Source organism: Phyllostomus hastatus, unplaced genomic scaffold (assembly GCF_019186645.2).
Source record: "Phyllostomus hastatus isolate PE091 unplaced genomic scaffold, TTU_PhHast_1.1 phas_contig_150, whole genome shotgun sequence".
Classification (NCBI taxonomy): Eukaryota; Metazoa; Chordata; class Mammalia; order Chiroptera; family Phyllostomidae; genus Phyllostomus; species Phyllostomus hastatus.
The window spans coordinates 6638889-6662253 of record NW_025333611.1 but is presented as its reverse complement, the minus strand read 5'-3'; the positions used below and the strand labels follow the sequence as shown (position 1 = coordinate 6662253).

Below are 23365 nucleotides of genomic sequence, written 5' to 3'. Positions count from 1 at the left end.
GATGTGATCTGAGGCAGGTCACTCAGACATATCTGTGCAAAAGGGATGATGGATTTCAGTTATCTTCAAGCTTTTTTTTTTTTACCTGTCACTCACTGCAGGTGAGGGACTATTAACTCTTCAGTGTTCAAGGCGGCAGCAGGTGGGGGGCGGTGGAGCCCAAAGGTTGAATTTATTTGAATCCAGTTTTGCGTTTTATCTTAATTACACACGCATGCTTTATATTCTAATTCACAACAGATCCAGATTTAAAAATATTACTGTTATTTGTGAGCCACCCGTTGATGAATACCTGCTGGAAGTCAAACACTGTGTAAAGCACCTTATATTCGGAAGTCAATTAATTTGTACCATAATCCAGGGAGCAAATTGTTTTCACGCTCCCATTACTTATGAACGAGCTGAGGCTCACAGGAGTTAAAATAAATAGGTGTCAGCTGCACAGCACATGAGTGGCAGAGCCAGAATTTAATCCACCTGAATCCAGCCCTTTCTCTGACACCTCCTCAAAGGATACGTAAAAACAGAGACCCCCCTTGTCCATCAAGGATGTAAATGAAATGCGTATGCTGTGTGAATGGGTGGGGGGGCAGAGCTGCGTGCTGCTGGGGGTGTCGCATGCATAAGGACTCGGGGGAATCCCAGATACACGACAACCTCCACATGTTGCAGGGTTGGACCTCCAGGTCTGCAATGTCATTTTTGTGTCTGGTAGTGTTTGTGCAATCAGCAATGAGTGTTTCTAAAGAATGAGTGTTTTAATTTTAGAGGTATGATCTAGATGGAGAAAGAGATGATTTTGTTAGACATCATAACATATGCATTTTTGTGAGGGATCAGACATGTAAAAATGAAGACAACGCTAGTGTTGTTGTTTTCTTTGACGCCCCTCTCTGGCTTGACAGTCACCGCTCTGGCTGTGGCAGGTGACAGAGGACAGATAGGTCTCCCAGGACCTCACGGAGAGGCACTGGAAACTCGACAAGCAGAGTCTGAAAGCAACTCCTGTGCCAGGTGGAGAACTTCCTTCTGTGGACAGAGCCGGTCTTCAGGGAACAGGAGGGACGGTGCTTTTACATCGGGGGGGCGGGCAAGCAAGGGCACGAGTCAGGGGAGGTTGGAGAGGAGCAGTTGTAACCTTCCAAAATACACCCCCCACCCCGATCCCCCGGAAGCCTATTGGTCTGCTTGAAGCCTGCTCTGGGAAACGAGTGACAGCACCGCCCCCTCTTGGTTGTGGGGTAAAAAAGGAGGTGGTGGCGCATGCGTGTGAGGGAAGGAAAAATGTCACCGGCACCTCTGCCTCTTGAGAATAGATGACTTAGCACATCTTTCATTTTGCATCAGAATCTGAGCTGATTAAGACGTAAATGGAGGCTCTGCCCCTCACCCCTTCATCCATCTGTCTCAGCACCCACCCATCCGCGGACACATCCATCACGCATCTGTCCATGTGCTTAGCGCTTACTCTGTGTCAAGCAGATGCCACACTTTGGTTATTCCAAATTGAAAGATGCGGCTCCCTACTTCCAAGAAGTCGGAGTAAAATTGTGCGGAAACTCACGAAGAAGCAGCGCCCACCCTGCCTGAGATGGGGTGGGAGTTTCGAGTGATTGAGTCAAGAAAGGCCTCCAGATGGTATCCGCTGAGCTGTTTTCTGACCGCTGAGTAGGAGACAGGCAGGCGGCGGTGTGGGGGTGGGGAGTAGGGAAGGGCACCTCAGACACAGGGGCTTTCTGGTTGACTTCTGCGGGAAGGGTGAGCTGACCAAGGCTGGGTGGGTTAGGGCCTGGGAAAGAAAAACCTCCCCAGACCCGAGCTGAACTGAACTCCCTGAACGAGCTGACTGCAGTCCAAGGTCGGGGTGGGGGTGGGGGGATTCTGCTTCGTGAAGACATCGCGATGGTGGGAAGATACTAAGTGGAGTTCTAGGGAGCCGGTGGGACTCCGAGACTCAGTGTGAGCAGGGTGAGGCTGGCACAGGCCGCGGGAAAGGGGCTGGTGGGAAGGAGGGACATACCAGGCTGAGCCAGGTGTTATTGGGCCGTAGTCTTATTAGAGAAAAGCACTCTTGTTAGAAGCCCTGCTTATTCTAGCAAAGGGCAGGGCAGGTGCACCATTCTCCCAGTTAATTTCTCACAGTTCCTTTCTCGGGGCATCTTGCCAGATCCTCCCGAGTTGGGTTCTTTGTCTCTTTCCTGCGCTTTCTCGGCGCTCTGGGGCAACACAGTGTGGCCCTCCCCTTACTGTGTGCTTCTTCCCCGGTCCCCACTGCCAGCACACTGCGACCGCTGCAAGGCAGGGCCTGTGCTTTCTCTGTCCCCAGATCCCCAGCACTCAGGACCGAACACAGCGCATCGTGAATGTTCTTCCCTTGGGCTGCATGTCAGAATTACGTGGAGAACGTTTTACAAAGAGCAGTGCCTGGGCCTCAGCCCCAGAGAGTTAGTCTGGGGTGGAACCCGGGCGTGGGCCTGTTTATATACTTGCACAGTCCCTCGGTTATTCTAAAGCTGCAGCGTGGTTGTGGACCACTCAAGTCATGAGCCATGGCTATGAGACATGGAGAATGTTTCCGGACATGCTCCTTCGCAACGAACACCGGCCTGGTCATCTCTTTTTCAGTCGGGCAGGGGTTTGGGGAGGAGCAGCAGCCCGATGGCTGGTGTTTAAGCAGCTCCCCAAGGCTCTGAGCTCGCCCTGACCTAGGAACAAAGGCAGCAGGAGACGACTCCCAGACGCTGCGCACACACTGCAAAGAGATTCAGCGTACGTCCAGGCATACACACGCAGGTCTGGTTCAAGGTGACCTGGCTGCAGTACAGTGACCAGTTTGTCCGGGTTCTCGCTGGCTGAGACTCTAAGGGGCTGAGCCTGCAGGGGAAGGACTTCCTGTCTGCAGCTCAGCAGGGAGGCACCCGAGCGAGCCATGGTTCCAAGTGGGGGCCATATTCTCATGTTCTAGAAAAGTCACCTGAAACCATATGTCAAATTGGACAATTTGGAATCAATCAGAAAAACAAACTAGTTCTCCCTGTCCCAAGTTTATCCTCAATATATAGGTCAGTCAGAGAGAGAGAGAGAGAGAGAGAAAGGTGGGGGAGGAGGGAGCCCACCACCTAAACTTTCCAAGAAGAGGGGGGTGGGGGTGATGGTGAATAGTAGACATGTGATTGGACTTTTAAAACAGGCTGAAGCTGTCATTACAGTTAGGGAACGGTGGGAAAAACCACAGGTGCTTTATCAACATTAAAGCAGAGAGACGCACAGTGTGGGGGCCGGTGGGGAGGGAGGGGGAGAGAGAGAGTCTGTGCTTTGCAAGATGAGGAGAAATGCTCTTGTTCTGGGAGACAGTGCTTTCGTCAGCACGTGGACAGGGGCACAGGGTCTCCGTGGCTTGCTCTCCGTGGAGACGGGTTTGCGGGGCCCGTTTAGTTGCACCCCATCTCCAGGGCAGGAGCCACTCGGATGTTGGATGTCGGTGTGACCGCTCCCGGAGATCAGAGGCTGCACATTCACCCCTCAGATGTATCGCTCTTTTCTGGCCAGATTGGCCTGCTTCCTCCCTCCCTCCCTCCCTCCCCAGCAAAGGAAAAGAGGTGTGAGGGTGCTATCCGAGAGCCTCCAGTCGGTGGTGATTTTTCTCAAGTTTTTGGTATAATTTATGCGTAAGCAGACTTATCAGTGAGAGAGCAGGCTCTGAATTCTGGCAGAGACGCAGGGTCCTGGAAGGCTTCGTGAGACCTGTCTCAGAACTTAGATTTGGACCTGCCTGACTTGGAGGGAATTTGGGGGGAAAGAGCCCATTGGAAAAAAAAAGGACAAGGGAGCTGTGACATTGGGGGACCCTGCGGGGAAAACCAGGTCGGCCGTCACTCCGCGGTCTGTGTGATGTCTGCGTTCTTTCTCCAGAGAGTGGATGGGTTATTAGTGGTGTTTTCAGTGTTGGAAGGGGGGTAGAAGATTGTGTATTTTCCCCCTTTCTGCCCCGTTCTAAGGACCCCTGAGTCATTTGTGTGGGGTCGAGCCGTGTTGTTAGAACCACTGAGGACATCTAGGCCCAGAAATTTTCAGGTTCTCTGTCCCGATTCCAGCCCCTCATCTCAGCCACTCTAGGGAATTAACCTGACGTCCAACAGTGGCATTCTCTCCACGGAACTTGAAACAGCAGTGAACAGTCACAGGTGCGTCTGGGAGGTGGTTCGGGTGGAGCAGTGTCCTGCGGATCCTTGCTGGAGGCCCCCACCCCGCCTGTGGCCGAAGGCGTCCCGGGACTGGGGTGAAGGCCGCTGACAACGCGGAGGCACAGAGACAAGGAAACGGAGGGGAAAGGCCGGCCCTCCTGTGGAATGGGGGAGAGCGGGCAGGCAGCAATGGAGGGATGGAGGAAGGTCATGGGGAAGCTGGGCGTGGGAGGCATTGAACGGCTTTCTGGACAAATAGTAGCAAAGGTGTAACCACCAGGGTGTTTTCACCGCCGTTTCTCCTGTGCCCACGGATGCGTGTTTTAAAATATATGGTCTCTCCCAAACAAGCAGCCTGTATTAAACATGAGGCAATTCGTTCACACATTTAAAGAAGTAATAGTACATACACACCATCTATGATTTTCTGGCCAGCAGAGTTCAGTGGGGTGCCTCCCTGTCTTGTTTCCATGCAAACAAGGAGCCTTGACATTGGAGTTAGCCGACGTGGTAATGCTGAAGAAGAGCATACAATTTCCGTTAAGCATTTTGAAATATTGCAAATCGTTCGCAGAGCCCCGCTTCTGCAGTGGACACCTTAAGGGAGCCCGTGGCTGCTGGGCCATTTGGACATTTATCCTGCTTTTTCCATTTGGGTATTAGAAGCAACACAAAGTTGCCGTCCATAGCTGTGTACACACTGCGTGAGCCCTGCGACCAAGAAGACCTGGGTTCAAATCCAGCTCCACAACCTACGGTCCTGGGACTTTGGACACGTTGTGTAAACCTCAGAGTTCCTCACTTGTAGCATGGGGAGAAGCAGTGTGGTGCCTGGATGAGATTTTTCTGTGAATTAAATGAGATGGTGCACGAAAAGCGCTTAATGTAGCATCTGTCATATATCAAGTGATTAAAACTACTGAATGGTCATCATAATTAGAACGGCTCACCTGGGGCAATATGTGCTCCCCGAGTTTTCCCAAGATGCATCGGATGACAAGTACAAGGCCCACAGCTCATTACTGGCACGCACTAAGAATTCAGCAAAAGTTAGCTATGTTGCTTACCCATAGATGACGTCTGTTTCGAAGAACAAAACTGGGAAGCAGACACCTCCCAGGTGCACCTCACCAGCAGGAAGACATTAGACTTACAGACCTGGGGAGGTCTAATTTTTTCTGCTCTAGGTGGCAGGTTGGAGGGTCCGCTGTATTTTAATAACAGCCCCGCAAAGCAACTTAAAGGATCTGAATAAAAGAAACACTGCTCTCTAAGCACAATCGGATATTTTTTGGTGGAGGCAATCGTTTTATTATGTTTTTTTCCCCGATTGCTTTAAGTAGATATATTCTTCACCTGCAAATGGAACTTAAAAGCATTTCGTAAACGGAGTAAAATATTCCATAGTTGTGCCTTTTTACAAGGTGTTAACCTCTGTGACTCTGCAATGCTCCCGTCAGCTGACTGCAGTGTTCCAGCTTGTGAGCAGCCGGGCTCCATGGCCGAGGGCGGGAGGTCCCAGGGAAGGCATCGCCCTCGCCCCCCGTGTGCGGAACTGCCCGCCGTGCACCCCACAGCCCCCGCAGTGTATCCATTCAGTCTCCTGTGGCGGTGATTCCTTGGGTGTATCGACTGACTCCTTTTTTTTCCCCAGTTGGGAATAGTTCTATTTTCTTTATGATCATAATGGATTATTATGACATTTTTAAACAATCCATAGCAAGTAAAATATCCCTGTAACCTCACATCTCTCCCTCTTTCCCCTACTCAGGGATGCCCTTGTTAATGGCGTGCTGTGCATTTTTTCCAGGTTTGGGGACATAGAAAAAAATATGTTCACCCCAAAACATGCATGGGATTATATTACACATGGTAGCCTGTGGTCTCTCTTTACTGAGTATGTTTGAGGATATCTTTTCAGATCAAGACATATCTGCCTTCTCTTATTCCACTAAGCTGCCATTTATATAGTAGGATCCCTGATTGGGGGACATTTATCTTGCTTGCCGCATTTGGGCATTATAAACAATACAATGTGCTATAAACAGCTGTGCACACAAGTGTTTGCCTCATTGTTTACTTTGGGCAGATTTGCAGAGAGATTTATCATCTGCAAAGTCCTGCCACATCCGCTCACTTCTGTGATCCCCAAACACGGAGGCTGCGGCGGTTTTGAGCCCGGCCCCGGACCGGCCTCAGACAGGCCTGGGCTGGAACTCGGGTCAGCACTCACGCACGGGGTGTGGTCCCCGTGAGGGCTTAGGTTCCTGGTCTGTAAATCCGTGATAATAGCAGGATTTTCCTCTTTTCACAGGTGCTTGCACAATTCCTTAAGTTAACTTATGCAAAGTACTTAGAAGGTGACAATATGTATTCAGAAAATATTAGCTGTCAGTGTCAGAACTAGCTACAGATTCTCAAAGCAATTCTGACATTGTGGGAGCCATCACGCCCAGTATATCGGTGGGGAAACTGAGGCTCAGAGGGGCAGGATTGGTCAGCCTAGGGGAGGAGCACAGTTAGTGGTGGTGCCATGATCTCTGTGCAAGGAGAGGCTGTCTGTTTTTGTAAAACTGGAAAACATTGCAGCAGACACTGTGGGGAACATAAAACATCCCCCCCCCCACACACACACACACACACACTCCTTGGCTCCACTCCCACACTCTGTATCCTGGGAAGGGCAGGGGGTCAGACAGAGCTGGACTTGGGTTCAGGCTCGGCCTCCTCTGAGCAGCTCATTCCCGGGCAAGCTGATCAACCTCTCTTTGAATCTCACCTCTCACATCTCACATCTGGGGCTTCAGTGGGGCTTTAAAAACTTTAAAACTGATTATGGTTGTTAAGTCTGTATGCACAGTTTCTAGCATCTAGCCTGACCTCGAGACTGCTAGGTAACAGCAGTGCCAGAAAGAGAACGCCCGCCTTCTTTTCCTTTTATTGTACCCTCGACCACGGATGCAAACTCTCCCGGCTAGAGAGGGTTAGCCCGTGGTGCAGACACACCCAGGACTGTGTGACAGCATTGCCCGAGTCCTGCCTGGGAAGTGGGGGGCTGCCCATGGGCAGGAGAGATAGAGATGATGGGGCACCACACAGCCAGCGCTCAAGTTTACCGCCTCCCCACTCCTGCCTCTCTGAGCCCCTGGCTGCCTCTGCTGCTTGCTTCACACGACGAGCTGCCGTGCAGTGACGTTAGGTCTTTCAGGATAGAAGCCGGTTCACACAGGAGGAAAGGAAAGAGCCTTGAACCTTGAACTCATGGGAAAATCACAGGACCTCAAGGGGCCAGAGAGGGAGAGAGGGTGGCTCTGCTCTAGATGATGGTTGTTCCTGTCTTTTGAAAGTTCGGATATTGCCCTGGGTGGTGTGGCTTGGTTGGCTGGAGCGCTGCCTGTAAACCAAAGGTCCAAGGGGTCTCAGGTTCGATTCTTGGTCGGGGCACGTGCCTAGGTTGTGGTTCCGTCCGTGGTCAGGGGGCGCACGAGAGGCAACCGATGGGTGTTCCTGTCTTGCACTGATGTTTCTCTCCCTCTCTCTCCCTCCCTTCCCCTCTCTAAAATTCTAAAGGTATGTCCTCAGGTGAGGATAAAAAAAACAGAAATTAACCAGAATTGGCTTCTAAGTTAAAAAAAAAAGGAAACAGAGAGTTAGGGTGTTTTCTTTGTGGGTGAGTGTTCGCGATGCCTTCGAAACAAGGAAGAGGCTGGAAAGGCCTCTCTTAACAGGGACCCGGAGCGGACACAGGGGCACAGAACACAGTGGCAGCTCTAGACTGTAGCCGTTTTCCTGATCTTTTGTTAAGAAGAGAAGGCCTTTGGATCTCACTCCGTCGCTGTGGCCTTGCAATCTTCATCTTAGCACTAAAAAGGCCTAAAGACAAAGCAGGCGGAGGGGCTGGGCCGGCCTTGGTGCGAACTCAAGGACCCAGCTGCCTGTGTGTGCTGGGGCGCAGGGAGCCGTGGGCCCGGTGTTGCCCGGCAGACCTGGTGTTTCCTGTGGCTCTGACAGTGTTACTTGCCGCTGGTCACAGGACCTTGTGCAACCCCCTTCTCAAAGCTGAGTGTTGCTTTCTGTACAATTAGGGTCACGCTAGAGCTCTTCAGTGTCTGACATTGGCATAACGCAGTCACCTCTTTGTCCTTTAACATTGCCACACGCGCTTTTATAACTGAGCTCACTTATAAGCATTTATTTCAACAGGAAAATTTGGGTTTAGAATCCCCGTATAGATGATGGGTGAAACATAGCCCCGTATTTTGCTCGCTCTGGAGAACCTACTGAAACACAAGTCAAGGGAGCTCTGTAAACGGAAGGGATCGTCGGGCGGAAAGGCGCGGAATGCTTTAGCAGACCCAGGAAGAGGGATTCCTAAGCCAGCAGTGGGGAAACCTGACCTCTCCGCGAGTCTGAAGCAGAGGCTTCCCCGAGTTCCAAGAAGCGGCGGTAGCAGGGGCCCCTGCAGGTGGGGGTGTGGGGGAGGCACGCAGACGAGCAGGACGGATTGCGAGCCTGTGCAAGAAGCCCCGGACTGTGCAGCGGAGTCGCTGGGGGGTTGTTCTGTAAGGAGGGTGGAGCTGGAGGGTGCCTGGACTGGGAGACTTGGGGCGCGGTGAGGGCAGCGAAGCCATCCTCCAAAGAGGGTTCCGATCAAAGCGTGCGTCTCAGAAGCTGAAGCCTCTGGCGCTTTCCTCCCACGCCACTCCTGGAGTGCTGGCAGCCCGGCTTTCAGCCTTCAGGCGAGAGATCAGAGAACTCGTGTCTGTGGAATCCAACCAGCCCAAGAGGAAAGACGCACAGAGATGGGTATGTGAGTCTCCGCGGCTGACCATCCCAACCAGATCACTCCGCGGTGAGGCTCACAGACCACAGGTTCTACTCACAGGCTCCCAGCTGGCTGCCCGCCTGGGGGTCACCCGCCCCGAAGTGTGGGTACGCCACCGCCGGTGACAGAGAACTAAGGAACAAAGTCTCCCGTGAAAGAGCGCAAACCAAGCAGACAGAGAGAAGCAACTCGGAGGAAACCGAGGCTCTGCAGGGCAAAGCACACGTTCAGCACAGGCAGTGAGGGTTCGGGGAACTAGGAGGAGGGGCCATCGTGACCAAGGGGAGAGCCGGTGTGAAAGACGGAGCGCCGCAAGGAACCTCTGCTTTCTTTTCTCCAGCTTGCTTCTTCCCTTCGGGGGAATCAGGAGCTGCACGAGAAATGGGGATTTGTTTACGACTTCGATAGGGATGGCGTTTACATATCAAACTATTTTAAAGGCTAAATCTTGATCAAACAAAAATTGTTCGGTAACTTTGGAGGAAGGAGGAGAAATGGAAAGAATACCGGTGTCTAGCAGGGCAGGGGGAGCAACAAGAATGAGTTCTTTTCTTTTATGGTGGGGCGTTCATAGATGAAGCCAAAAAGTAGACAAACTTGTTTAAAGAATGGGTAATGCAAACCTATTTTTGGCCACATGACCACGCATACCAAAGTAACAACTATATGTGCTACAAGAAGTAAAAAAAAATTCCTCTGGTGGTAGAATAGGAGGCACTCGTGTTTTGTTTTTCTAATGAACGTTGGGCAGCATTTCTAAACTATCTACATTTGTAACTTTGATAAAAATGAAATTTAGCATCACTGCCATTAAGTAGTCAGCAGCACCTGTATAAAAGAAGAATTCTCAAATGTTTAAGGCTATCATCATCTTATGTAATCAGATACTGAGCACATTTTAAAGTTTTATTTATTAAACTGGGGGAAAGCTGACCAAAGAAAGAGCTGATTCAGGAGTATTCAGGATCCTTGAATCTGGGAGAGGAGATGCTTATATCGAATTATCGTTAGATATAGGACAGGTAAAATTCTTACAGAGCAATAGAACTATAACCTTTAGCAAACCAGCAAATATATCACACTTCCTTTTTTCTGCGGGTGACCCTCTGAGTGTACAAGGCTCTCATAGTTCTGCTCTCTCATCAGCTGTGGGTGCCCAAACAGATTTACATTTCCCAAGAGAGTGAGAAGGCTCCCCAGTTGGGCTTACCAGAATGTGCTATTTAAAACGTCACAACATCCTTAATTTGCTTTATTTCCCAGTTTTGGGATCTTTTCCTGAACACTTGCTGTATATAATGTAAACATATATAAAATAGATAGATACTTTAAAAATAGACACAAGAAGTCAATGCTATTAAGTTCTAGAAAGATGCTGCCGCCCACCCGCTCTGACCCGAGCACTCCCCTCTTTGTGAAAAGGAGCTTTGCAGGAGCTGCAGAGGCGTCCAAGACACATTAGCGCCAAAGGGGGTGGTTTCTACCTGGCGTCATCACAAGGGTTAAAAGAAAATTGAAAAAACGGGACACCTTTCACATCATTTGATTCAGCGTTGTGAAATGCTGTGTCTGTGTGTTATGACTTAAAATCATCTCACATATGGCATGCTCTGTTATTATTCTGGAAATACTGTGGGGAGTTAGTAATTCTGAATAGCATTCTACAAAGTCCGGGGGCAGTCCTGGGGGACAGGGTGACCCAACAAGACAGGGGTTATCCACCCGCCCCCCTCTTCCAGCTCTCTTTCTACTGTGTTAAGTATTGGGCTTAAGTGTAAGATTGCATTTAGAGAAAAGACTCCAAGTTCCTCCCAGGTATCACACACAGCCTACAATTATTAAAGGGGAGAAAAATCACTACGGTTTGCAGTATGTTTAGGTTGAGTGGATTAATTTCTTTGCCAGGGCCATAATGGGAAGACTGGCTTTGTCATTTCAATTACAAGCCACCGTTTAGTTCGAGCCCGGAAGACACTTTCCCAGAGACTCCCTCCACTTGCCTGGCGCTGCAGCAATTAACAGTGGGTGATTTGTGGCTGCATTTTTACTGCTTAGCACAGGTTTATCATCTTGAAAGTTTTCCATTTGCATAGACGCTATACATTCTTCGGGTGACATCTCGATATTATCCGGAGTTTAGATTATGCATTGCCTTTTACTGCACTTTCTGCTACGTGCCGGGAATCTGCAAGCTTGGCCGGGAAGCTTCTGCAGCCCGGGGAGGACATGAGTTGCTGCCGCCACTTGCCGAGGGCTCGGTATCTTTACCTGCATTCCTTTGTTTGTTCCTCAGACCGGAACTCCAGTTTTCTATCGTTTGCCACCTTTTATACATGCAGAAACTGAGCTCCAAAGAAGATCATTTTTTTCCCAGGTCACCCAGCTCCCATGAGCGGCTTCGAGATTCAAACTCGAGGCTGTCTGATCCCCAAACACCCTGCCACACCACCTCTCATACTGGGATCTTCAAAGGGGAATGAATTAAATTTGACAGGCTCCCACTTTTGAATTCCAAACTTCCTGAGCAGTCTAATTGCTGCTCTTTGGATGAAGAAATGGCTATTTAAAGAAAGCAGGGGGCAGGCAGAAGGTCAAGAGAAAAGAGGTTTTATTATCTCCTTTGGTAAAGGGAGAGTGGGACGTAACCCCTGGGGGGGACATCAAATGGAAACCATTATGTGAATTGTTAGTGCGCTCAGATTGATGAAATTGCAAAGAAATGCAGAGAAGATAAGGGAGCAATGAATACAGAGTACTGCCAATTTTCTAAAGGGAAGGAAAAGATCATAAGTTACTGAAGGCAGAAGCTGGCCCGATGGAGGGTCGTGTCTATCATCATCCTCACAGATGGAAAGAGGCTGACGAGGCCCCCAAATAGCAGCCAGAGATCCGTGCTGTGTTCCAGTCTGCCTGGGGGGCGGGGTGGTGGTTCAGGCAAGGAGCAGGCTCTGCGGCCAGACCCCTGGGTTTGAATCTTTCCGCTTTGACTTTCTAGCTGGGTGAGCCTGGCCAAGTTACTTAACCTCTCTGGGCTTCAGTTCTCTTAGTTAACAATGACTATCATAAAGCTGCCCATCTTGTTGTGAGACGAGGTAGTGGTCAGTAGGGTGCTAGGTATTTAGTGAGCCCTCAAAAAACATTGTCTGTTTTTGTGACCGCCATAAACCTCACATTCATGTAACATCGAAAACTGGAGATTGTAAATCAGTCAAGAGGCTTGAAGAAATAAAGCAGAAAAGGAAGTCAGGACAGAGGGTCACCGGCGGTAAAGAATTAAAGGCTGATGCTCTCTCCTACCCCTAAACATCAGGAGGAGGAAAATGCCAGATGCAAGGAAAGGGCTGGATGTGGGGAGGGGGCTGAAATCTAGCAATAGGCTGAGGGCTGGTGGAGCATAACTTATTTCTGTAGATCATGTGCTTCGATGGAAGCTCTGGTGGCAGCGGTTCTGGGACGAGCTCCACGGGGCTGGAGAACCGGGCATCAGCCAAAGTGCAGAAGTGAGTCTGGGGCAGAGAGAGATAAAGGAATCTCTGGGCTGTTTGTCTTTGGATGCCAATAATCGTTGAAAGCACGTTAGGAAGGGAGAATAGCCCTTAATAAGCACATCCTTTTCCTTTTCCTTTTCCTTTTCCTTTTCCGTACTGCAAATCTATTTTCCTTTCATGGGTTACATTAAGAGACAAAGCAGTTAAGTTGAAAGCCACTGAGCTTAATAAGGTGCTTATGAGTAAGTATGAGTGGCCATTGCTTTTCAGCCGCCATGCATCCGCATCCGGCATTCTTTCTTCATGCCGGGCTCTGCTGAGGTCCTGGCGACATGGGCTGTTCCCACACCCGAGTCTCCGCCTCGAGCTGCACAGGGGGTTGTGTCACGCTTCGGAGGCATCAGCAAAAGCTACATAAAATTCATAATGACCAATGCCCAGGCTCCATCTCAGACCCCCCCGGGTCTCCTGCAGTGGAATTAGGCATGTGCATTTTCCCAGAATTGCCTGTGTCATTTTTATGTTCACATCAGCCTTGAAAGACTGGTGAGAAACCCTTCCGCATTTTATGGATGAAGACATCGAGGCACGGGGAGGTTAAGTGATAAGTGAAGTCACGCAGGGCAAATGAAGAGTTGGCTGTCAGGTCCAGAGCTGCCAAATTTAAAATCCCAGGGCCTTTGCACTTGGCCATGACCACCCCCCCCCACCCCCGCCCTGGGTAGGCATGGGTGAGATGCTGTGCGGGATCTGAGAATGTAGGTGAAAGTGCACAAAACCCTTGCCTCTCACAGCCAATGCTCAAAAAGCATCGACAAGTCCTACTTGGGGCTCGGGGACTCATATTTACAGTGGGCAGAACCCCATCATTGTCACAAGCTGGCTCACCTGGGTTTCCCCCAAGGTGAATCATGGAGCCTCAACTGCACCAGTACCCCATGGTTACAGCTTCTGTCACAGGAACCCAGTCCTGGGCTCCAGAAACGCCAGCTCCTCTGTTTGTCCTTCCAGCCTGGTGGGCACTGGGGCTGCCTGCCGTTGCTGGTCTCTAGGTTATCTCGTTTGGCGTCTCAGCACCTTCATCACCTGTATAGCCAATCCTCTGCATTACATCCCCTCCGTATTCCAGGCTAGAGCCTATTACTCAGGTGAAGAAACCAGGGGCAGACCAGTTAACTCAGCCAATGCTGTACAGTAATTCCTGACCGAGTGGGCCGGCTTTCTAAATCCAAACTTTCTGATTCCAGAGCTTAAGCTCGTAATCACTAACTTACACTTAATGTGGTTAGTGGAATTCCTGGTGTCCAGTGCCTGGTGGTGATGGCAGTGGGGGAGATGACGATGATGACGCCGGTGGTGGTGGAGATCTCGGTGGTCACCATGTCTGACCACTGCGGTATAATACCCTTTGGGAGAGGCGTGCAGACGCGGTGTCCCGGTCATCTCACAGATGTCTCTGATGTGTTCCAGGCCTTCACGTACCACCACATCCAAGAGATCATGGTCCAGCTGCTCCGCACGGTGAACCGGACAGTCATCACGATGGGGCGGGACCAAGACCTGATTGTGAGTACATCGCTTCCTCTCGTCAAACTTTTCAGAGTGCCCGAGGTCGAGGCGTGGGTTTTCCGAAGCACCAGATCGCGTCGAGGGCCGGGCGCCGATCCCTGCTTTGTCCGGAGTGCGGGGGTCAGGTGTTCTCCTCCCTGAGGCGGGAGAACAGGAGCGGTAACTCGGGTTGCCGACGTGAAACGAGGCTTGGACTTGTCCACCAAGGGGAGTGCTCCCGTGGGGATGGACGGTCACGGGCACAGACGGAGGGTGAGGGAAGCTCTCCGAAAGAGGGCCTGGCGGACCGCTCCACGCTCGCGCCCGCCAGGGCCTGTACCCGCAGCCTAGGGCCGGGCGGTGTGTGGCCGCGGGGCCCGGGAGCGCGGTCTCCTGAGTGGCTTCGCTGTGCGTTAACCTTTCCCACAGATGTCCGTTAGCTCAAGGCCACTGCTAAGTTTTGGGTTATTCTTCCGCATGAACGAATGAATGAATGTTGTCCCAGGAGGGACTCTGGTGTTGAAAAAGGACAACTGCTATTCAGCTCTGATGATACCACGTGGGTTTGGGTCAGATAGTTTCCAGAACTCCCAACTTCTCAAGAGAAGCTGCAGATCTATATAATTTACGTGAACTTGCCTGATACTTCTACGTGGGTGGGTAATTAAAAGTGGATGTTGGTTGTGGATACGCTGTGGTCCTGCTCCGTGGACACAGGACATCAGGTGCTGGGTGTTAGTCTACCGGTAGCTGGGCAAGGACTTGTTCCTTGGAAGCAGCAGAGTGCGGCAGTCTCCATACCCAGGGGTGCTGTCTGCTTGTGCCAGCGCACGTGTACGTAATGTGTGTTAATGCACGTTTCGGGCAGTGCAGACACCATAGAGAACGCCAGCGGTGCCAGGCACGCCTGCCCTCCCGGGGCAGAGAGCCATGTGAATTGGTCTCCATCAGCTGCCTCACGTACCCTCCTTCCACCTTTGAAGTATCACCATTTCTTATTCGGTTCCAAGCTCCTGTGTCAGTACTCACCATAACACGCCTCCAGTAAGCGTCTTACGCCTCCTCTAATCATTCCTTTTCTTTGGAGCCAGACCTAGAGATGCTCCTCGGTTCATTGGGTGTGTTTCGTGACAGGCTCTTAACTCTTTCTGCTTTAGAAGGGCGATTCTTTCAAACAGTTCCTGGGTCAGACGAGGCACCGACTAAGTGGTGGTGTTCATTGTTATGTTCCTTTCCATCGGGTACGAGGCGCTTCTCGTCCCTTCGCATTAACAACACGGGCGGGTGGCCGCAATGTGGCCCTCACTCGCTACAGCCAGTTCTCCGCACTTTCTGTGTGATGCTCTGCCCTGGTGGCCCGCCCTCCCACCACACGCTGCTCCTCGTTGCCAGGAAGCTGCCCTAGTCTAGAGTGCTCAGGGGCTCCCTGCTGAACACTCAAATTAAGTCATAAATGCATCCGTCTGCCCCTTCTCCGCTCTGTCAGCGGGCTGTAACCAAATTTTTCCCTTTCATTTCTTTGTCTCCATCCAAACATGCAGCCAAAACGGCTGTCTGGATATTGCCCAACACACCTGGCGTGTCCTCGCTGTCCCCCCGCCCCCTTCGTCTGGCATTCCTTCAGGTGCCGTTTCTACCTGCCAGAATCCTCCCCGGCCTTCAAGGGCCGGTGCAAAAGCATTTCCTTATAGAGCTACCCCGGATCTCACCACCCCAGTGGGAGACCCCCCTGCCAGCTCCGTCCAGGTCACACAGCTCTCTCGTCCTTCTGTGAAAAGCAGTTTTATTGAAGTATAATTCACAGACTGGAAAATGTAGTGATGAGTCTGAGTAAACACACGCCGTTGTGCAGCCATGACCGTGATTCAGTCCAGAGCCCTTCCTCCCTTCCCTCCTCCTGAGAAGTCCCACGGCGGTCACTTCCCAGCCACTCCGCACCCTGCGCCCCCGGCCGGCTCTCGGCAACCACTCACCTACTTTCCAGCTCTTCAGATTTGCCTTTCCTGGACCACTCATAGATGTGAAACCACACGTCTGAGGTCTTTTGTGTCTGATTTATTTTCTGGGAATAGTATTTTGAGATTCATTTATATTTTAGGATGTGTAAGTACCTGATTCCCTTTTGTTGCCGAACAGTAGTACGTTGTATGAATACCCCGCGTTTTGTTTATCCATTCACTAGTTGATAGACATTTGAATTGTTTCCAGCTTTCGGCTTTCGTGGATAATGCTGCTATGAATATTCACACGCAGACTTTGTGTGAATGTATCTTCATTTCTCTCGGGTAGGACCTAGGAGTGGAATTGTTGGGGGAATGGGGGAGTCTGTGTCTAACTTTATAAGCAGCTGCCAAACTTTCCCAGAGTACCCGTGTTTTACCCCCACCCCACCAGCAGGCGGGGTGGGGTGCGGGTCGGGGTTAGCTACATTTTGTCCACTTAGTATTGTCAGTCCCTTGGATTATAACAATTCGAGTGGATCTATAACCATTTTAGTTGTATCTCATCGTGGTTTTAATTTGCGTTTCCCTGATGACTGAATGTTTTGAGTGTCTTTCCATGAGCTCTGCCTCTTTATTTTTCGAGTCATTTCCATCTGTGAACTTGCCATACCCGGCTCCTCTCTTATACCGGAGACTCCGGAGGCCTGGACCAGTCTGTAGACTGGGATAATAAGAGATCTTTCTTACAGAGTTGCTGTGAGTTGCGTTGCATTTAATTCAGTCAGTGAAATGAAATGATATGCCGGAAGCAGCTGCCCGGCTGGTTTTTGTACATACTATTTACTTGTTCATCCGCTCGGTATTGCGTGAGAATGTCCTGTACCCTCAGCACAAAGACTGACAGATGAGTCAAGTGTGGTCTCCACCCTCCGGAAAACCATGGGCTCCTCCAATGACAAGTCTCCCAAGTGCCCCAGTTCACGGTGTCCCGGACCCAGGCTCCTCACCAGACCCCAGAGCCCACTCCACGCTCGCCCGGTGTTCAGGATCTCAGTGGATGGTTCTGACCTCCTCTTGACCCCTCCCAGTCACTCTCCCGCCACTTCTCATCACCCACCAAGTGCTGCTGTGTCAGCAGCTCGGGCCTCCATCCCTCCCCACGTGGCTCCCTCACTGGCTCTCAGAGCCCCCATCCACTCTTGGTTATTGGGTTCATTGTTCTTGGCCCATTGCGTTTGTGTGGTTCGTGCCCCCACATCCCAGCCCCCTCCGTGGAGGGCCAGGACCACACTTGACTCATTCTTTTATCCTCAACACCCAGCAGGGCGCCTGGCATGCCGTGGGCGCTCAATAAATGTTGAAATAACTAACGAACGAGTGAAACACTCCCCCCAAATGCTGTGCTCTATCACACCTTCGTATTTTTGTAAGTGCTTTGCCCTCAGCTTAGGTCACTTTCCCTTCTTCGGTGGATGCTTTTTTCTAAATGCGGGGAGCCGGCCCACATCTCAGGGGAGGGGGCAGCAGTGTAAGGAATTGCCTGCCCAGCCTTTCCCTCCCCCCCGCCGGCTGATTCCAGGAAGCCTGCCGAAGCTCCGAGTTGAAGCTGTGTCATTAGTCTCCATACCCCTGGAGCTTGCCGGTGTAATTATGGAGCCGGGAGTGCTGAGCGAGGAGAACCGAGACCGGCAGCCAGCACAGCCCAGTAGGAGTGGGGATGTGCTGAACGAGCAGGGAGAAACAGACGGGCTTCCCTTAAGACGCAGCTTCCTTTCACGAAATGGGCATCTCTAGCAATTCTTGGATTGGAGCTATCTCCTCCAAATTAAGGAAAATGATGTTGGAAAATACTCAGAGGTCAGGGGTCCCTGTCCTGGCGCTGTAAGCCCCAATTTAACTTGGAATTGAAATTTGACGAGGAGAAGAGAGCCCCATTCCAACTGTCACTTTTAATTTTCCAGATATGATTTTTATTGGTTACCTTTCATTGCTTGGGAATATGAAACAACCCCTATTTATGGCCAACAGCCCACATATCTCGTGCTTCTGAAATGCCAAGAAGGCCTCGGCCAGGCATGGGGCAGCTGGTTCCTCTCGTGCCATTACAGGATTAAACAGTGACATTCTTCTCTTATCTGTGGGAGTGGGAGCATTGCGGGGAAAGGTGTTCGCTGTTAGACTCACGGGCGCCCTCGGGCCAGGAGGATTGCTTCTCGCCGCAGCGCGTTGTAATTACCGCATGCCGGGAATAACCACTCCTCCTGCCTTTCCCGCAGATTGCCTGGCTGAACCAGGAAGGGTCTATGGTGACCAAGGCACGGAAGGAGATTTGACAAAAACTAAATGCAAAACACGTTTACATGATTGCTGCCCTGTCTTCCCGTTTGCCAGATTCTAGTCTATCTTGTTTACTTAAGTAGCCAAGGAGTTCAACTTCTGTGCTGAGGAAGGCAGCGTGGGTTGGCAGGAAGGATGTTTGGGACGAGGGGGAACAGGAGGAGGCCTCCACACTCGTTCTGCAGAGAGTCGGCCCTGTGACTTTATGCTGATGTCGCTGCTGTAGACCTTGACTTCTTCTGAGCCATGGACGCTATCATTTTGGAGGGGTTTTTCATGTATCGAAGTGTCTCGATTTGGCCGATGCCCATTCTCTTTCCCTACCTCCCAAGTGCCTGAGTCTGGGACAGAAAATAGATGTCATTCATGGACCAACTCTGCTGGGTTGGTACTAACTGCTTATGGTATCGTACTGAGATTCAGAGGCCACATGTTGGCTCAATGGGAAGTAGTTCTGAATCGATTAGTGATATCTGTCATGAGCATAAGATTGGAGAATCATGATGTGTGCAAGACACTTGCAAATATGTAGGGACCGAAATCATTGGTGTTTTTTCTGGTCCAGTCCAAAGGGTCTTGCATAACCAATATTCTCTTCCACATAGTCCTGGTTCCTTTAAGAAGGCTGTGGTTGAAGAGCAGAAGATAATGTGGAAAAAAACAATAATCCTAGAGTTAGAGTGTACATCTTACCAGGGAATGATTTCTGCATGCCGCATGTCACGTTTTATAAAATGTGACATGCACCATGATTTTAGGTTCCCAGAGAAAGTGAACATGCAGCCAATTAAATTGGACCCAGAGGTTTATTGTTGCACTGACTGTACTCTTTGGCGATGTTAAAATATAAAAAAGCAAGCCCAGTGAAAAACCCCTATTGTGTGATGGAGCATTTCTTTGGGTCTTCGCAGGTTAATTGTCATCATCTCTCATCATTCAGGAGAAAAGACTCAGTATCATGGCCAAAGTCACACAGCAGTAGCAAGGTGGGACGTGAACCCAGGGACGGGAATTCAGGGGCGGATGTTGCGCTGTTCCATAAGCATCAGAGGGAAGGGAGGGAAAGTTCCGGGCTTGTGTGTACAGGGTGAGGGGGTGGGGCGCGTGTCTCAGGGAGCCCTGATGGCCCGTGCATCTCCTGCTGACGGCTCTGGAGCAGGCTGTCCCCTGTCCCCTGCCTCCCTAGTGCTGGGGACCGACACCCTCACTGGGAGAATCCACCAGGGACTGTAAACACTGCCAGAAGTTCTTGGAAGGGAAATGATGTGGTAATTTTGTTAAAATTGGGATCTAGCTTTTATTTCGGGGAGATAAAATAAGCCTTTGGGTGATATATTTTGGGCCTAATTACCCTGGTTTTCGCAGAGGAGTCTATTGAGTGATTAAATAAAGGTAAATACCGTTGGCATCATGCCGGCCCCAGAAATGCAGAGCATTTTTTTCTAAAAGGAAAAAACGTAGTGGAAATCACCCCATGCTTCACTGCTTCACCTCACAACAGCACAGAAGACTCCAGAAAACACCGAGGCATCAGAGAGCCAGGGTTTCAAAGCTCTGGCCTCACTTTCTGAGGCCCCCTGTGTCACCACTCTCTGCCACACTGTGGGACCGCAGGCTCCTGGGAGCCTGTGCAGGGGCGACAGTGAGACCTAGGTTCGGACTCAACCCCGTCCCACAGAGAACAGGTGTGGGGACAGTCTGGGACCTGAGGAGGCGGAGGTCCCAGCCAGAAGCGGTGGCTGACTCTTGACCTTCGCTCCATGACCCAACACTTTGTTAAAAAAACAGCATTTATAATAAAAGCTATCAGCTAGCATACATTTTTGAGCAAATACCCCATTGTAGGTAGAGAACGAAGCACCTTAAGTAGCTCACTCAACCTGCATCGGGCGCTCCTATTTTACACGTGAGATAAGTGGGCACAGAGAGGTGGTGGGACGAGCCCATAACCACCCAGCTTGCTAAGGGAAGAACTAGGATCGGAACGGGGGCAGTGGTTTCCAGAGTCCCTGCTCTTAAATATGGTATCGGTTTGTGCACACCTACACTATCCGTACCTATTAATGCTGTTCCTTGGGGCTCACGTGTTCTAAAAGTACAAACGAGTTCCCCTGAAGCCAGCCTCTGGCCTGCCTGGACCGTGGAATGTAATGGGATAACCTGGGAGGAGACTTTCAGAAACCTATAAAATGGCCCCGAATTCTTGGTGGTTTTATGACAGTGACATCTGTAGGATCATCTCCTCCATTCTGGCCATGGAACCGTAAAAACCTGCGCAATGGGAGCAAGAGCTTTTAGCTGACCTGAGCATCGGCACGCAGGAAGGGGCAGGTTTCACAGCAGACGACGACGCTAGCATGGAGACGCAGAGCTTCTGAAGGTCTGGAGGGGAGGGAGGGTCTCCTCCGTCCGCATCCGGCCCTCTCCAGGTTCTGCGCTTTCTGGGCCGGGAGGCGTCTCACATCCAAATGCTTCTCTCCACCAGCGGTGCCGCTGGCCCTGTGCGGCCACAGGCGGCTCTCCCAGCCGCCGAAGCTACTCCTTCTCATTAGACACGCAGCCTCGTCTCTCGTCCCCTTCAAATTCTTCACACTGCCGGGGTCTTTCACAGTGGACCTTCCTCGGTGAGAAAGGGGCCCCGTGGTGGCTGAGAGTCAGTCAGTGAGGTTGACAGAGGTTCTGATCCCTTGTCAGGGAGGAAACGGCAAGCGGGCGGGGGAGGGGGGCTTCAGCCCCTTGCCCAGCATCGCACGCCTGGGAAGGAGGAAGCCGGAGTCTGAGCCCAGGGTTTCAAGCTGACCCAGAGCAGCCCGGTTCCTAACAGGCCACACTGACCGGCACCAGTCAGTCCACATGTGGCCGGGGGCTGGGGACCCCTGTGTTAGAGGGAGATCAGGTTACAAAAGAAAACAAACCTTGTACCAGAGACCTAAAATTCCAGGGGTGACCAAAAGGTGGCATCATCCACTTGAGGGAGGGGCTTGGCTGTCACCTGGTAGGGAAATGTGGATGGTGCTTTTGCCCTGGGGTTAGGAGAGGGGAGGCGTACTTGGCCTCAGATATATAGGCCAAAACTGGATCAGCATCTCAACTTCCTAAGAACCCCCAGCACACGTCGGTGAAGTCATTTATCAGGGCAGACTGTCCGGACCTGGGTCTAGTTCCTGGCTGGCGTGAACACTCTGAACAGCTGGAGAGGGGGGGCTAGCGGGACTGTGAGAGGGAGCAGCATCTCCCGCCTTCCCTCCCGCCCTGGGAAACCTCCTCTCATTTCTCAAGATCACTTTCCTTCGGAGACGCCCTCGTTCCTTGACCGTTTTACAATGACAGCATGGCCATGTCCTAATGGAATTCTCTCTTTACCTAGCTGTGTCCCACGCTAGACGACGGTCCTTGAGGAAAGGGACTGCGTCCTTTTATCTCGGAGGTTCCTGTCCACAGGCGCAGGGCCACACAGGCAGCCGTGGGAGTGAGTGAGCGGAACGAACAAACTAATTGAAAGTGCAGATGAATGTCTACCTTTGAAAGAATTCTGATTAAAAAAACACGATGAGGAAAAGATTTGTTTCATGTCAGGCTTTCCCTTAAGGAGCTTTTAAATATGAAATTCCTGAATACTTTACTAGCGCTGTGTGGTCTAATTCTTTTAGACAAGTTCAAGACTGAGAGCTGCGGTGTAAGAGCTGGTTTCCTTCTCCAAACCATCCTGATGTGCACTAATGAACCACAGATCAGGGAATTCAGAGGAGACACCGGTTCCTGTTCAAACAGCGTCTGCATTCTCCCTGGTCCGCCCGACGGAGCAGGCCTTGGCTCTGAGCAGAGGGTGCTCTGAGATAGCAAACCTTCCGAGGCTGCTGCTGCCCGGACGGCGTCACATGAGGCCCAGTGGCGCACGCCTGAGCTTCTGCAGAGGACATGACCTCAGGCCCTGGGGAAGCTGGAGCTTCCGAGAGCCGCCCAGCGGCTCCTGCTGCCAGCCCCCAGAGAGGGAGAGGCGGAGACCGAGTGTGGGAACTGAACAGTGAGCACTAGGAAACGCAGGGCCGGTGTGTCGTCGTGCAAATGAAATTACCTCCGAACGTCTCGGTGCCTTGCGGCTTCTGTTGGCGGATCTGACTCCGAGCAGGTCATTTTAAGTGCGCTCGTGTGTTTTTAAAGGTAACGCTGCACTGCGTCTCCCGTCCTGTGTCCTGGCACTGAAGGCTGGCCATTTCTCGTCTTTGGAGAACTTCAGACGCTTTAGAACTGTGGACTGTTTGCCATCCGGGCGTTGACTCAGCACTCTCATGCCCAGCATCGCTTTCTGAGGGCTGTGGAGGTGGGGTGCAGGGAATGGAGTTTGCAGGGCTTTGCTGCCTGGGATCTTGGTCCTCCTTTTCTCGAAAGGAGTGAAGGGGCCTCGTTTCACAGCTAGGAAAGATGTCCACAGCCCTGCCCCTCAGTCCCCTTGTCTGCACAGTGGGGCTCATGGCTACTGCCTTCCACCCCTGGTGAGGACCGACCCACAGCGCGGTGTGAAGCCCACACCGCAGGGCTGCACGCACAGCAGGCCCTCGGCCAGGAAGAGCCGGTACGGTTCTCCGTCCGCGCTCAAGCCCTCTCCCAGCTTTGGTGCAAGTGCTGGGAATCGGATCGCCAGCTATTTTGTGGCCTCGATTTGGGATCACTCCTGAATTTGTGAAGTATTACTGAGCTGTGGCTGCAGCTGGGCTGTGAATAAAGCCCCCCTTGAGAGGAAGTCAGCCCCCATATATCTGCCACAGAGACCGGAATCCCAGACAGGGAAGCCGGGAGGGAACCCACGACCGTGTTCCTCCCTGGAATGCCACTGAGGGGCTGGAGCTGCCCACGGAGAAACCCCCCGTTGGGGGGACAACTGCAAAGGAGCAGGCTTCGCCACACGTCTCCCGCCCCTGTTGTCCTTGCCTGGGGCACTGGCCTTCTTAAGTGACTCAAAGGAATCGATTCTGTCAAAAGACCCTTCAAAACCAGAACCCATTTTTCTGGATGAATGCCGCTTTCATACACAGAAGGCTT

The 23365-nt window shown here is 51.4% G+C and overlaps 1 protein-coding gene across 2 annotated transcripts in view; it reads left to right on the top strand.

Annotated features, from left to right (window-relative positions):
* Positions 1-23365, top strand: part of DOCK2 (dedicator of cytokinesis 2) — a 354825-nt gene that overhangs the window by 147489 nt on the left and 183971 nt on the right. For both annotated transcript variants that reach the window (XM_045820015.1, XM_045820013.1), the window contains exon 27: positions 13968-14063. In XM_045820015.1, coding sequence (XP_045675971.1) covers positions 13968-14063 — 96 coding nt within the window. The remainder of the gene's footprint in view (positions 1-13967; positions 14064-23365) is intronic.